We start from the raw sequence: 15,182 nt of genomic DNA on the forward strand, positions 1-15,182 counted from the left end.
CATGGCACCAGGGTGCCTCTGGGAGGCATGAATGCATCTCCTGTGTAGCACATACATTGCACAGGTCATCGTCATCCAGGAGGCTCAAGGCAGACTTCCAGCTCTCTCAAAGAGCTAGGGCCTTAAGCTGGAACAAAGCTAAAGTGCCCCCCCGCCCACCTCTCAAAAATTATAGTCCAACTCAGAGCAGTTGAAATACCTTTCACAAAAAGCTGCACTTACTCCCTGGATAAGCCCCTCAGACCTTAACTCAGAGCCTGGTTTTTACTGAATTCTTGTCATTTCAAAGCCTTAGTTATCTGTGATCCAGCCTCACAAAAAAACCCAAAACCAAACGCATTGCCATGGAGTCGATACTGACTCATAGCGACCCTGTAGGACAAAGTAGAACTGGAGTGGCTGGTGCATTCAAACTGCCGACCTTTTGGTTAGCAGCCAAGCTCTTAACCACTGTACCACGAGGGCTCACAGCTGATTTAAATAAGCAGTATCAGTAGGGTAGAGGGCCCCACTCCAGAAGGGACGTGAACAGGAGTGAGGACAGTTTGAAATCAAGAAAAGGGAAAATAAAATACAGAATCAGGTGCCACTAGAAACCTAAGCCCCTGGTGGCTATCACCCAGGGGCGGGGCGGGGGGGGGTGGGGAGTGCAGAGCACAAGAAAGTAATGGATATTTATAATGATGCCGTATATTAAAAAATAGGAAAAAGAACAACTAAGTTGTGTTTAGTTTACCATGTTAAAGGAGGTGTTAAAGTTTTTACTGTTTTTATTCAAATTTTCAAAATTAAGAACATTTGAGCATTAAAGGAGGAAGGCTCAGTTATCAAAAAACTGGCAAATCCCCTTTCTCCAACCTGCCCAATAAATAGAAACATTATCCTTATATTTAAATTTTTTTAATATTCAAGAACAAACCCTGCCTCTTATACACCCTTCTAGCGACGGTAGATATGACATACAGAGTGACACTTTGCACACTCCTTCTCATCGGTCGCCAGCTTTATGAGGATGGATTTCCGAAGACCTCGAATGACTCAAAACTTGCCTAATACAAAGCTAACGTCCCTCATTGAAATGAATGTAGAATAAGATTTTCTATTTTTCCAATTAGGCACATAAAGTGAGACTTTGTTAATAGTTTTGTGTCACATTATTTGAGAACCATGTGATTTAAATTCACGTAAAATTGTACAGTGCTGAATTTTAACCCGGGTCCTTTCTTATGGAAGAGCTTTTTTCTTTTTTTCACGGGTCCTTTACAAGAAGTTGATAACAACAGAAACCGCCCCAAAATTTTGTTGCATGACAGAATTGAGGCCAAAGTGATTTGCTTGCCTAAACCCATCCAATTTGTTGTTGAGACTCCCTAGTCCTGTCTCCTTAACAGGGTGTTTTAGAAAAAGAAAATCAAATCATGTTGTTTCCCTTTGGTTAAGAGATCAAACACCCACTAAAAGCCCTTGGGTCAGTTTCTTAGTACATAAAAATAATTCTTCATCACTTTCCAGCACATAGCATATAAGTACATCTACCCCAAGGATTTATCAAAGCTATAAATTGGCGTTTTAAGTATATAATTTCCAACCACATTGGAAACCACACACAGAAAAAGCATGCATTTACACCCTTAGTAAATATAACTGCAGAAGTGTTTGACTCTACTTTGACACTTGTTGGTAATTTATAGATTCCAAATCTGATAATTTATAGACACCTGGGATAAAGTTATTTGATTTCATAACCATAATACTTTGCTGTAGCCAAAATTGCCAATATAAAATGTTTACTGTTTAATCGTTTTGAACTAACTCAAGACTTAGTCATCCTGATGAGCATCATTATAAACTATCTGAGAGCTAACAGTTGTCCTGGAGTGCATTGGAGGGAAACAGCTATGCGGTAATTGCCCCCCTGAAAAGCCAGAGTGAGCAAGATAAAACAGCACCTCACCTGCAGGTAGACACATTAGTCAATCTGTGATCCACTGCCAACCTCTTGGCTGGAGCCATTTTCTAGGCTCAACTAATAATGACTTTGGCGGATTCTAAATCTTGTTCCAATTCACAATTACCTGTTAACTGACTGGTATTTTATAACCTGCCAGCCCCCACCGTGAGTTAGACATGCTGCCATTGGACATTAACTCTTTCTTTCAATGACATACACATGCCCTTCCGATGAACACACTTGATTCCAGAACTCTTCTTTAAATGTGTCTTTTTTTGTTGTTGTTTCCTGTCTAGTGTGTGTGAAAGAGAGGATGAGGAGCAGTGAGATGGGTCAGGGAGAGAAATACCCCATAGGAAATTCCATTCCTCTACTTTTGAGTGTAGGAAAACAATATTTATCCCCAAACTCTTTTAATCACTGAACAAGCCTGGTAGCCCTCAAAGAGAAGTGGCTATAATTCTAAAATCTAATTTTGGTAGGTTCCTCTGATAAATAATACTCTGTAGAAGTCTTGAAGGCAGTGGTTCTCAGCACTGGCCTTATGGTGGAATTCCTGGAGGGCTTTGAAAAGTTCCTATGTCCTGCCTGCACCCCAGACTAATTAAATAAGACTCTTTAGGGGTGGGGCCCAGATATTAGTATTTTGTAAATCTCTCAGGTGATTCCCATAGGTGGCCAGGGCCGAGCACCACTGCTCTGAAGCCTGTAGGTTATTCTCTCTCACCCAACAGTAGCTATTCTTTGTTGAGTGCTTACTGTGTGCTAGGACAAGGCTGTAAGAGATTATCTCATTTAATCCTCACAACAACCTTGTAAAATAGCTGTCATTATCTCTGTTGGAAGAGCGAAGAGATGGGCTCAGCAAGCTCAGAAACCTGCCCAAGCTGCACATCTGCACAGTGTTAGCTGGTACTGATATTCGGTCTGCGTGAGTCTGAAGCTGTGTTATTAACCACGACGGTGCACAGTGTACTTCTCCATAGCAACCAGTACACGTTCTTCTGCCTCGTACAGGCTCAAAAGAAGTTTCAGTTATTTTTTTTTTTTAATTTCTAGATCTATTCTCATGGGCTGCCCAGAGGTTTCTAATTTAACTATTTCTTTAACAATTTACCACTTTTCATTCATTTGATTTACTGTGTGTCTGGCATACAGCAGTGACATCAAATGTGAAAGTCCCTTTCCTCTTGGAGCTTATATCTTAGGTGGAAGAGGCAGACAGTAAACACAAAACAAGTAATTTCGTTTGATGTTGAAGCCAAGTCAAACCAGTAGCCATCAAGTTGATTCTGACTCATGGCGACCCCCTATGTGCAGAGTAGAACTGTGGTCCACAGGGTTTTCAAGGCTGTGACTTTTCTGAAGTAGATTGCCCAGCCTTTCTCCTGAGGTGCCCCTGGGCGGGTTCAAACTACCAACCTTTTGGCTGGTAGTCTGGTGCTTTACCAGCGAGACTTCTCACATAATGTTAGACGCCTTGTAAAAAATAAAACAGTAATGAAATTGTGTCTCACAGGGGAAGGGTTATACTTTAGCTAAGATGGTGCACCGAGAACTAAATAATGAAAAGGAGCCAACGATATAGAGATTTGGTGGAAGAGGACTCCAGGGAGAGGAACTAGCTGGTGCAGAGGCCCTGTGGTAGGACTGAGCTTAGTGTCCTACAGACAGGTGTGGGCAGTAAAGAACAGTAGAGGAGGAACTGAAGTGGGAGATACAAGCAGAGGCCAGACTACATAGAGCATCTTTCTTCCCTGTCTTCTTAAAAAAACAGACTTGGGGAAAAAAAAATGATTTCACATTCATTACCTCATTTAATCCATGAGATACAAGAATTTTATCAAATCTGTTTTACAGATGAGGAATCTGAATTCCACAGGGGTTAAATGCCTCGAGAAGTCAAGTCTGTAGGAAGCTGGAGTGCTGGGATTGGATAAGCCCCATCCAGGGCAGATCCGGAATCATTGTGGTGATTCAGGATTATATATGTAAGGCACTCGGTGCAGTGCTTGGTGTATACGAAACCCTCGATAAATGACAGTTACTGTGATGATGAAAAGGAGCTCTGGTGGTGCAGTGGTTAAGACCTTGGCTGCTAACCAAAAGGTCAGCAATTCGAACCCACCAATTGCTCCTTGGAAACCCAATGGGCCATTTTTTCTCTGTCCTATAGGGTCACTGTGAGTCAGAATTGACTTGACAGCAGTGGGTTTGGTGATGATGAAAAGCCACTGAGAAACCAGACCATTGCTCCTCTGACAGATTCTTCCCTTATCTGAGCCAGTATTCAAACTAGACGTACACATCTTCCTGGGTTCTTGGTCTTTAAAATAAGTCATCATAAATTAATGGTGTGTTCCATTCTAGCTTTCTGTGAATGGACAATGCACAAGTCAGGTGTCAAAACATGGCAAGTGAGGACCCTAATTATTAGGAATCTAAGTGAATTCTTATACGTGATTAACATTTCTTTCAACAACCCTCTCTTTCCCTCCCCAAATCTAGAATTGACCCATCTTTTTGTATTTTAAGATCAATTTCCTATTTGGTCTTCCTAATTTTCATTTTCTTTTTTTGCTTTTCTATTTATATTTCTAACTACTATTTTCCACCAATACTTGTTTATTGTCAGCAGGCCCTAGCTACGTGCTCTTTCCTTTACTATAAATTCTCTCTTCAGATTCTAACACGTTGTCAAACAATAATAACAAATCTGTCTTGTCTCCAGTGGAGAAAGCACAATTCTCATTCTTTCATTCATTAAACTAACAATTTTTGAACATCTACTTTATAGCAACCCTGTGCGTGTCATTTGAGAAGCATCAAATAATAATCCCATTTTTTTGGTTTGCATTTCTGATTAAAACATCTTTGGTCCTAAGCATTTCTCTCCCCAGAATGGCTTCTTCCCCAAGGCATCAACTAGTCTACCCTTTCATGTACAATATCACGTGATAGGTTTTTAAAATATGGCAGGACAAAATGAGTTGATAGGAATAAACACGTTTCCCCCGCTTCAGGCCCCTAGAAAGCTAATTACAGCTTGTGGTTCTATAAGGCAGCTTTAAACCCACTAGCCGTGGCAGTTCACGTGGATTCCAGTTCAGTGAATGGCTTGTCATTTGTGTTGTTGAACATACCAAAGAAAACATCAGTAGATCATTTGGCATATCATTTATTTTAAAATAAATTGATATACATATATGTCTGTGATATATATATATATTTGATATCATTGTTCAAATAAATAAAAGCTTCTCATACACTAGAAGGTTTAAAGGAGCTTCACGGAAGCCTTAATGGTGTTTTTATTCTTCTTCTTGACACTAAATGAGAAAACATTGCCAGCACCGAATCTTTCCAAGGTTTGACTACAGAAGAACCTCTTCAGACATAAAATTCTGGACTTAAGGTTTAAATCCTACTTTATTTTCCTAGGACATTAAAAAATATATATATTTTAAAATATCCAAACAAACACAATAATTATAGGAAATTAGGAAATATCCATAATCAAATAGAAAATGAATGTCACCTGAGTTCTCCCTACAGAATCAACTCTTTTTAACATTTTTTCTTATACATCCTTCCAGACTTTTCCCCATGCTTTTGCATGTGTGTATAATATATGATTTGCCTGGATATAAATGACTATTTGTTTTTATAAAAACTGAATTAGACATACTCTTTGGTAGCCTGCTTTCTTTTCTATTTTCTTTCCCACTTGACAGAATATTGCTAATTTAACCCTACCTTTAAACAACAAAGGAAATTCCAGCATTTACTTTAGTATCTCTCTTTTTTTTAATATATAACTAAGCTTATGCCCCGCCATGCAGCTAAAGTCTTATTTCATTATGTACCATATTTAACGTAGCTGAAGAATAACTCTCACTGTATTCCCTGGCCAGTGTACCTCGTGCAGCCGCCACCCCAACGTCAGTGGAGGCTTGCATGTTGCTATGATACTGAACAGGTTTCAGCAAAGCTTCCAGACTAAGATGGACTAGAAAGAAGGGCTGGCGATCTGCTTCTGAAAATCAGGCAGTGAAAACCCTATGGATCACAGCAATCTGAGATCCACAACTGATCATGGGGATGGCGCAGGACCCTGACGCTGTTTCGTTCCGTTGTGCGTGGGGTCACCATGAGTTGGCATGACTCGACAACAGCTAACAATAACAACAGTATTACATAGAGACTACTCAGCATTTTTAATCTCTAAGATGTGAGACACAATGCAGAGGGACATGGATCTGTTCTCAGAGAATTCGAGGGTAGTGAGGAACAAGAAAGGCAGGCAGGTGATCTCACTGCCAGGTGGCAGAGTCAGGAGATGCCACCAAGGTGATGTGGGGATTCAGGTGAGACGGCGTTCGGAGGAGGGCAGACAGGTGTTGTCCAATAGGGTGAGTCTGGGGTTGGCTTAGAGGGTGGATGAAGTGCAGTGGAGGAAGCTGAGTGAGAGGGAGAAGCCCTCTATGATTCTTGGTCATAGAAAGCACAGGAAAGGCATGGAGGTAGGAAACTGTAAGGTATAATTGTTTAACCTAGGAAACAAAGATTTTTTAAACTAACATTTAGTGCTTATAAAGGAGAAGTGAGATAACATCACTATTCTCTAAGCCAAACCAAACCCACTACCCTCAAGTCAGTTTCAACTCACAGTGACCCCATAGTGTTTCCAAGGCTGTAGTCTCTATGGAGGCAAACTGCCACGTCTTTCTCCCGTGGAGCAACTAGTGGTTTGGAACCACCAACCCTTTGGTTAGCAGTCAATCACTTTAACCACTGCACCACCAGGGACACTACACTCTGGGGAGGGTGTAAGTCGGCACAGCGTTCATTTCCAAGGAAAGCAATTTGAGGCATATATACCAATAGCCTCTAGAACGTTCATATTCTTTACCTAATAGTCCCATTACTGGTAAGATAATTAAAGATGCGGTCAAAAGCTCATATGCAGGGGTCCGCATTGCATTATTGCATTATTATTGCATTATATCATAGTCGTGAAAATTTGGGGAAACCCTAAAAGTCTGATAAGTTTATCCAAAATCTTTAATTGTATATATTTTCTAAATTTTCTACACTGAGCTTATATTCATTTTTTTTTTTAATTAATTAAATTTTTTGAAAAAGAGAATGCCAGATTATCTGTCCAGGCAACTGAGTAGTCCAGTTTGGCTGCAGGACAGGCTATGTTTAAGGGAGTCATGGGAAGTGAGAGTAGCATGGAGTAACTTTGTATGGAAGGCTGGGCCTTGGCCTCTGGTTGGATGCAGTGAAAAAGTCTGAAAGGACTCTAGGAACCCTAAGCACAAATAGGGAATTAGGGTATTTTTGGTACCTAGGGAAAGAAACTTTAAGCAGAGTTTTAGGTCCACTGAGCTGGAGATGTCATGTGGACATCAAAAGGAACTTTCTAGTAGTTAGTCCTAGAGCCCAGGAGAGTGAGTGGGGCTCATCATTCATTTACTCACTCATGCATTCACTCACTCATTTATCCAATAAATGTTAATTAAGCATTTACTTATCTACCAGGGACTGTGCTAGTCCTGCTGACGACAACAGAAGGAGCCTTACGTTCTAGTGGGAGGGCCTTGTAGAGGTGACTGATAAAGTTGTGAGAGTGGAGAAGACCAACAGGGGGAGAAAATGTGGACAGAGGAAGGCTTAGGGCTAAGGACAGAAGGAGGGCATCTCTTTCTAGCACCCAAGGACTAGCTATGCGGCAGGATCTCGGCATTGCAGGCAGATGAGTGAAGGAACGGCCAGGACATGGTGGGACTTGCCTGGGGAGATACTGAGCATGGCTGTAAGCAGGAATCCTAAGGAGGACCAGCCTGCTGTTCAAATGCACTGTCCAGAGGGGCAGAGAAGCTCTGGGCCCAGTTCCAGGAGTACAAGTATTCAAGGGGAGCAGATATGATGGGAGCAGCAGGAAGTTTGGGCATCCAGTGACCCTCAGAGTCTGGTGGGGATCTGCTTCCCTGTTCTAGACTCCCTGTCCAATCAGAACTGGACTCTGGCTAGCAGTTAGGGTGCGGGGAACTGGGTCCAGTCTCCACAAGGAGTTTGGAGGGAAGGAGGCTGGGTCGGGCGCTGCTCAGAGCTAAAGGGGATGAAAATGAAGAGTATGATGAGGAATTGGAGACAGTGGATTTTTAGTACTTATTCTAGAAGTTTAATGGTGAATAAAAGAAGAGAAAGCAAAAGTGACTTCTGAAAGATATAAATCCAGAGAAGACGAGGTGGTTGTTTTTTAGGATAGAGGACCCCATACATATTTGTAAGTAGCCCTGGTGGTACAGTGGTTAAGTGCTAGGCTGCTAACCAGCTGCTCCACAGGAGAAAGATGCAGCAACCTGCTCCCGTAAAGATTTATAGGCTTGGAAACCCTATGGGGCAGTTCTGCTGTGTCCCATAGGGTCACTGTGAGTTGGAATGAACTTGACGGCAACTGGTTTGGTTTGGTTTGTACGTATTTGTAAGGAGTCCCTGGGTGCTGCAGACTGTTAAGTGCTCGACTGCTTGCCAAAAGGTGAACGGTTCAAATCCATCCAGATGTGCCGCAGAAGACAGGCCTGGTGATCTGTTTCTGAAAGCTCACAGCCTTGAAACCCCTACGGACCAGTTCTGCTGTGCACACATGAGTCAGAACTGACTTGATGGCAGTGAACAACAACATACACATTTGTAGGTAAAGGAGAGAGACTCAGTAGAGGTGAGTGGCTGAAGATGAGGGGAAAGAGACACAGTAACTAGAGAGAGAAGTCACAGAAAATGTAGGAAGGGGTGGGCTCAAAGGTATAAGTGAAGCTGGGCCAAGAGGAGGGCTGTTTCACTGATGACTGTCCTCTGTGCAAAGCTAAATAATATATTTGTTAATGTAATGCATTGTTTTAGTTATCACAGAAATACACCACCACTAGAGAAAGTTTGGAAAATAGACAATCCTGCCAAGTTAACACAATAGCTATTCTTGTACATGTCCTCAGTAATATTGACAGCTTTCACATAGTTGTAATCATAGAGTGTATATGTTCTTCATGTCCTACATTTTTCACTGAACATTATAACACAAACGTTTTCTAGGTTGCTGCATAATTATTTAAATAATATTCCATCAAGTAGTAAGTAGTGCACTATTTTACTTCACTATTCACTGTATTCACTGTAGGGTCGCTATGAGTCGGAATTGATGTGATGACATGTTTGGCTTTTTTGGTTTTATTCCCCTAGCTTTTGACATTTCCATTGTTTTGAAAAGTGCTAATATAAGTAACACTGTAGAAAACATTTTTCATATATATACATATTTTGGATTAACTCTTCAGGTGAGATTGTCAGAAATCATATTAGTAGGTCAAAAGGTATAAGTGTAATTATGACTCTTGTTTTATCTTTATATTTGTGTTTGCCTCAGACTTGATGGTTCTCAACCTTTTGATCACCAAAGTTACTCCCCCTTTCCAAATTCTTTAATTTCCTAAATTGGGAAGCCCAGGACTCCATTAAGGAGCCCTGGTGGTGCAATGGTTTAAGCACTCGGCTGCTAACCAGAAGGTCAGCAGTTCAAGCCCACCCAGCAGCTCCACGGAAGAGAGACCTGGTGATCTGGTTCTGTAAAGATCACAGCCTAGAAAACCTCATGGGGCAGTTCTGCTCTGTCACATAGGGTCACTACGAGTCGGAATCGACTCCACGGCGATGGCTTTGGTTTGGGTTTGGATAGTAAAAGTCATCAGAACCTTCCCTAGGATTGAACACGCCAGTGATCTCTAAAGTAGCTGGGTTAAAATCCAAGGTCAGAGGGACCCAGAGGCTCAGTATTGCTGAAGAATTTAAGGCATTCAGGTCGCCATGTTGTACAGCCACGGCTTAATAACATTATAAATTACTTGCCAACACCTCTTACCTACGGACTTCATTCTCCCACTAATAAAATGGGGCAAAAGATGATTGGATGTAAGAATGTTGTCCTCCCCCTGGGCTGGGAGGCTGCTCTTCATGGTGAGAGCTCAATTCAGACGCCTCCTGCTCATCCTCCAGCCTGGTTTCTGCCCCACCGAGCAGACCTCTGGGTGTTGGCCCCACTTCAAAGGGAGCCCCATGGGTGAAGAACAGACAGATAAAGGCAGAAGGATGATAAGGTGGCCATAAATCTAAAAAGTAATTTTATGGCATTATCAATTATCACTCATTTTCAAATATGCGTACGGAGTGGATATTCCAGTTTGGGTTTTGTTTTTTTTTTTTAAAGACCTTTTAAAGAATTGTGCAGTGCTTTACACCCTGACGTGTTGTGTTTGGTGTTAAAAAGCTGTCAGGCTTGACTTGAAACTTGGAAAGGGTAAGGGCTGGAGTTTGTGCAAGTATGGGCTGGTTTCTCGGCGGGCACAGCAGTGTGCTGTCAGGGGGAAGTGTCTGACCCCGCTGGACTGGTTATCTGCACACAGAGAGACCTCTGTTCCTGGGAGCCCTCATCGTTGGCCAGCAGCCCCACAAATGCACATTATCATACATAGAGAGCCTCAGGAAGAAAGTGAAACTCGTTTTATAAAAACCCACTGCTGATGCCAGCAAAACCATCCATCTTTGGCTAAAAAGAATAACATGTTATTATGTGAGTCTATACAGATGAGCGTTCGGAAATATTCCACTGTAAAATATGCTGTTATGTTTAGAGATCCCTGGTGGCACAGTGGTTAAGCGCTTGCCTACTAACAAAAGGTCAGGAGTTTGAGCCCACCAGCGGCTCCATGGGAGAAAGACCTGGCAATCTTCTCCCATAAAAATTAGAGCCTAGGAAACCCTATGGGGCAGTTCTACCCTGTCCTGTAGGGTCAACATGAGTTGGCATCGACTCAATGGCACACAACAACGTTACGCTTACACTGATGCTATTGACCGTTCAGGTCCCTGAGTGCCACAAATGATTCAGGCCCCACTGCTGACCTAAAGGTTGGCAGTTTGAACCCACCTGGCGGTGCCGTGAAAGAAAGGCCCGGCAATCTGCTTCTCTAAAGATAACAGCCGAGAAAACCCTGTGGAGCAGTTCTACTCTGTAACACACAGAGTCAGCATGGCAGCAGTTTGGTTTTGGTTTGGGTTGACCCTTCAGAAGAGAAATAAAGGTGATAAGGAATGAATGCATATTATAAGCCTCTTGTTGACATGTTGGAATATTCTGTTTCCCCCTACAGATTTAAGCAAGGACATATCTTGTAAAGAAAATTGTACATGTTCCTCATGCTCGCTCCGGGCCCCCAACATAAGTGACTTGCTCAATGACCAGGACGTATTAGACGTGATTAGGATAAAGCTGGATCCCTGTCACCCGACAGTAAAGAACTGGAGGAATTTTGCGAGCAAATGGGGCATGCCTTATGACGAACTGTGCTTCCTGGAGCAGAGGCCCCAGAGCCCCACGTTGGAGTTCCTGCTTCGGAACAGTCAGAGGACGGTGGACCAGCTGATAGAGCTCTGCAGGCTTTACCACCGGGCTGACGTGGAGAAGGTCCTGCGGAGCTGGGTGGAGGAGGAGTGGCCCAAGAGGGGCCGCGGAAACCACCCCCAGCACTTCTAGAGTCCTCCTCCTTCCTTCCTTGGCCTCTGCGGACATTGAAACCACCACGGGTCAAGGAGAAATGTTAATCTGTTCTTTTTTACGAGTTGAGGATAAAAGGACGTGGAACAGAGGACATTTGTTTTCCCCAAGCAGGTGGTTTTGTGGAGGGTAGGCTGTGATTTGGTGGTGGATTTTTGTTTGTTTTTGCACATCTGTTTTTATTTAATATTTGAATCTAGAATTGAGAAGAAAAAAAACATATTTTGTTGGCTCATGTAGGAGCCAGAGCTTACAATCAGAATGGATTCATGCCAACATGAACATAAAATGATCCTCTCCCTTAAGTACTGCTAGAGATTTCAACAAAATAGGACCTGGAATTGTTGATGGTCTCCCAACAGTCATCATACACAGACTCTCCGTGATCAACGGCGTTCCCACCACTTAGAAGAAAACAACACTGAGAAACCTATTTTGTTTGTTGCTTTTTTTTTATTGTAAAGTACTTATGTGATGTTGGTATTATGTGATGATTACCTTCATAACACATGTGCCATCTTTTTTATTCAAATGCTTTTTATAACCTGTGCATGATCAAAAATGGCATTTGCTCAAGCGTTTCTAAAAGAAATACAAAAATCAGTGGTTATTGATTGGGAGGATACAGTCGTGGGAATGGTGTTGACAGAGTACTCAAAATGCCTTCGTTTATGCGTGATTTATTTTCAATATAGCTTAGTATTTACTTTTACATCTTTTATATAAGGTGGGGTGCTTCACTCCTGAGGTGAGAGGTGAATCTCAGTTAGGCTAATGAATAAGAATCAGCTGCCCTGTTGGTAAACGGTAACCACCTCTAGCACCTGCTATCCGAGCTTGAAACTGGACCCAGTAACACTAAAGAACAGTTCAGGGAAAAAGGAAAAATCTGTAATGGTAGGGAAAGTACGCATAAAATCCAAATTTTCAGTAATTTTAAACTAAATGAAAAATGTGGTTTGAAGAATATCTCAGTTCTTCTTTGATGGTTTGAAGGGGAAGTGTGGTGAAGGAAGGCTCATTACTAGAGAGATCAGATTTTCCAGGTGTTCTCTTGGGGGAAAAAGAGAGAAAGCAAAGTTTTGGTTTAGTTCACAATTCCACTAAAGTTTTGGCAACAGAAGGAGCCCTGGTGGTGCAGTGGTTAAGTGCTCAGCCGCTAACCGAAAGGTCAAGGGTTCGAACCCACCAGCCACTCTACAGGAGAAAGATGTGGCAGTCTGCTTCCATAAAGATTGTTGTTGTGTTGTTGTTAGGTGCCGTCGAGTCGGTTCCGACTCATAGTGACCCTGTGCACAACAGAACGAAACACTGTCCAGTCCTGAGCCATCCTTAACAATCGTTCTTATGCTTGAGCTTACTGTTGCAGCCACTGTGTCAATCCACCTCGTTGAGGGTCTTCCTCTTTTCATGGACCCTGTACTCTGCCAAGCATGATGTCCTTCTCTAGGGACTGATCCCTCCTGACAACATGTCCAAAGTATATAAGATGCAGCCTCACCATCCTTGCCTCTAAGGAGCATTCTGGCTGTACTTCTCCTAAGACAGATTTGTTCGTTCTTTTGGCAGTCCATGTTATATTCAGTATTCTTCGCCAGCACCACAATTCAAAGGCATCAGTTCTTCTTCTGTCTTCCTTATTCATTGTCCAGCTTTCACATGCATATGATGCGATTGGAAATACCATGGCTTGGGTCAGGTGCACCTTAGTCTTCAAGGTGACGTTTTTGCTTTTCAACACTTTAAAGAGGTCCTTTGCGGCAGATTTGCCCAATGCAATGCGCCTTTTGATTTCTTGACTCTTGCTTCCACGGATGTTGATTATGGATCCAAGTAAAATGAAATCCTTGACAACTTCAATCTTTTCTCCGTTTATCATGATGTTGCTCATTGGTCCTGTTGTGAGGATTTTTGCTTTATGTTGAGGCGTAATCCATACTGAAGGCTGTGGTCTTTGATCTTCATTAGTAAGTGCTTCAAGTCCACTTTACTTTCAGTAAGTAAGGTTGTGTCATCTGCATAATGCAGGTTGTTAATGAGTCTTCCTCCAATCCTGATGCCCCGTTCTTCTTCATATAGTCCAGCTTCTCAGATTATTTGCTCAGCATACAGACTGAATAGGTATAGTGATAGAATACAACCCTGACGCACACCTTTCCTGACTTTAAACCAATTGGTATCCCCTTGTTCTGTCCAAACAACTGCCCCTTGATCTATGTAAAGGTTCCTCATGAGCATAATTAAGTGTTCTGGGATTCCTATTCTTTGCAACGTTATCCATAATTTGTTATGATCCACACAGTCGAATGCCTTTGCATAGTCAATAAAACCTAGGTAAACATCTTTCTGGTATTCTCTGCCTTCAGCCAGGATCCGTCTGACATCAGCAATGATATCCCTGGTTCCACGTCCTCTTCTGAAACCAGCGTGAATTCCTGGCCTTAGAAACCCTATGGGGGCAAGTCTACACTGTCCTATAGGGTCGCTCTGAGTTGGAATTGACTCAACAGCAACGGGTTTTTTTTTTTTTTTTTTTGAAGGGGTGGGCAACAGATTAGGAGGTTAAGGTACTTGTTCAATTTGGACAGATTCTGTATAAATTCCTGATTGAAATAAGCAAAAATGATGAATAACACTGAGTACACCAGAAAGATTAGAATTAACTCTCAAGAAAGTTATTGTCTAAACCACCACATTTTTTCCATTAACACTGACAATGGTTTTCATTAGGCGGCTGCTAAATAAAATCTGCTTCACCATCAAATGTAAACTTTAGCAAAATCTATGCAGAGATTTACTCCTCACTTCTGATTCAATATTAATCACACCCGGTTTGTCTTACCCTGTCAGTATATCATAAGATGTACTTAAAATACCAGCCGGTAATAAAATGTCAAGACTTTTAAAAATAGATTGCAAATTATTGTTCAGTGAGGTATCTAATGTTTACAGCCAGCTACCACCTAAGCACTGAACAGAATTTGTAGGGAGAGTTCTAGTCCTCTGCCGGCTGCTGGTGGAGTTGACGCCCACTTATGGAGACCCCATGTGTGTCATAGTAGTATTGTGCTCCAGGGCTTTTCAATGACTCATTTTTCAGCAGTAGATTGCCAGGCCTTTCTTCCAAGTGCTTCTGGGTAGACTTGAACCTCCAAACTTTTGGTTAGCAGCCAAGCACCTAATCATTTGTGCCACCCAGGGACTCCTCTAGTCCTCTAGGAATTTAAATTTACATCCCATGTTCTCATTTATTTACCCAAAATTTACAGTGGTGAAATATGAGTCTGACATTCACGATAGACATTTTAGAGAAATGAAACTAAGGAGGTGGTGACTGCTTAGGGATGTGTGGCACCACACCCCAGAAGCCCCATGGTCCTCAGTCCTTGTACTTGGGCAGCCTATCCTTTTGGGGTGTAGGAGTGAGCCCCAGCCTGATGAATGCCAACCTAAAAGGGCCACCGGAAACCCCCTTTCCTCCCTCCCCACGCTGCGGGTGAACTCCTGCTTTCCCTTCAGTCTGGCAGGTTTGTCACGTCAGCTGTATACCAGCCAGGTGCAGGCACTGGGAGGGAGGAAAGGGAGGAGGGTGAAGGGAAACCCCTTCCTGCTCTC

The 15,182-nt window shown here is 42.4% G+C and overlaps 1 protein-coding gene across 4 annotated transcripts in view; it reads left to right on the top strand.

Moving 5' to 3' along the window:
- Nucleotides 1-13,910, top strand: part of EDARADD (EDAR associated via death domain) — a 78,758-nt gene extending 64,848 nt beyond the window's left edge. For 2 of the 4 annotated variants that reach the window (XM_064276707.1, XM_023549153.2), the window contains one exon: nucleotides 11,164-13,910. In XM_064276707.1, coding sequence (XP_064132777.1) covers nucleotides 11,164-11,546 — 383 coding nt within the window. In that variant the 3' untranslated portion in view covers nucleotides 11,547-13,910. The remainder of the gene's footprint in view (nucleotides 1-11,163) is intronic. The other 2 variants (XM_064276708.1, XM_064276709.1) reach the window with 2 other exon arrangements.
- Nucleotides 13,911-15,182: the final 1,272 nt, after the last annotated feature.

Source organism: Loxodonta africana, chromosome 25 (assembly GCF_030014295.1).
Source record: "Loxodonta africana isolate mLoxAfr1 chromosome 25, mLoxAfr1.hap2, whole genome shotgun sequence".
Taxonomy (NCBI): Eukaryota; Metazoa; Chordata; class Mammalia; order Proboscidea; family Elephantidae; genus Loxodonta; species Loxodonta africana.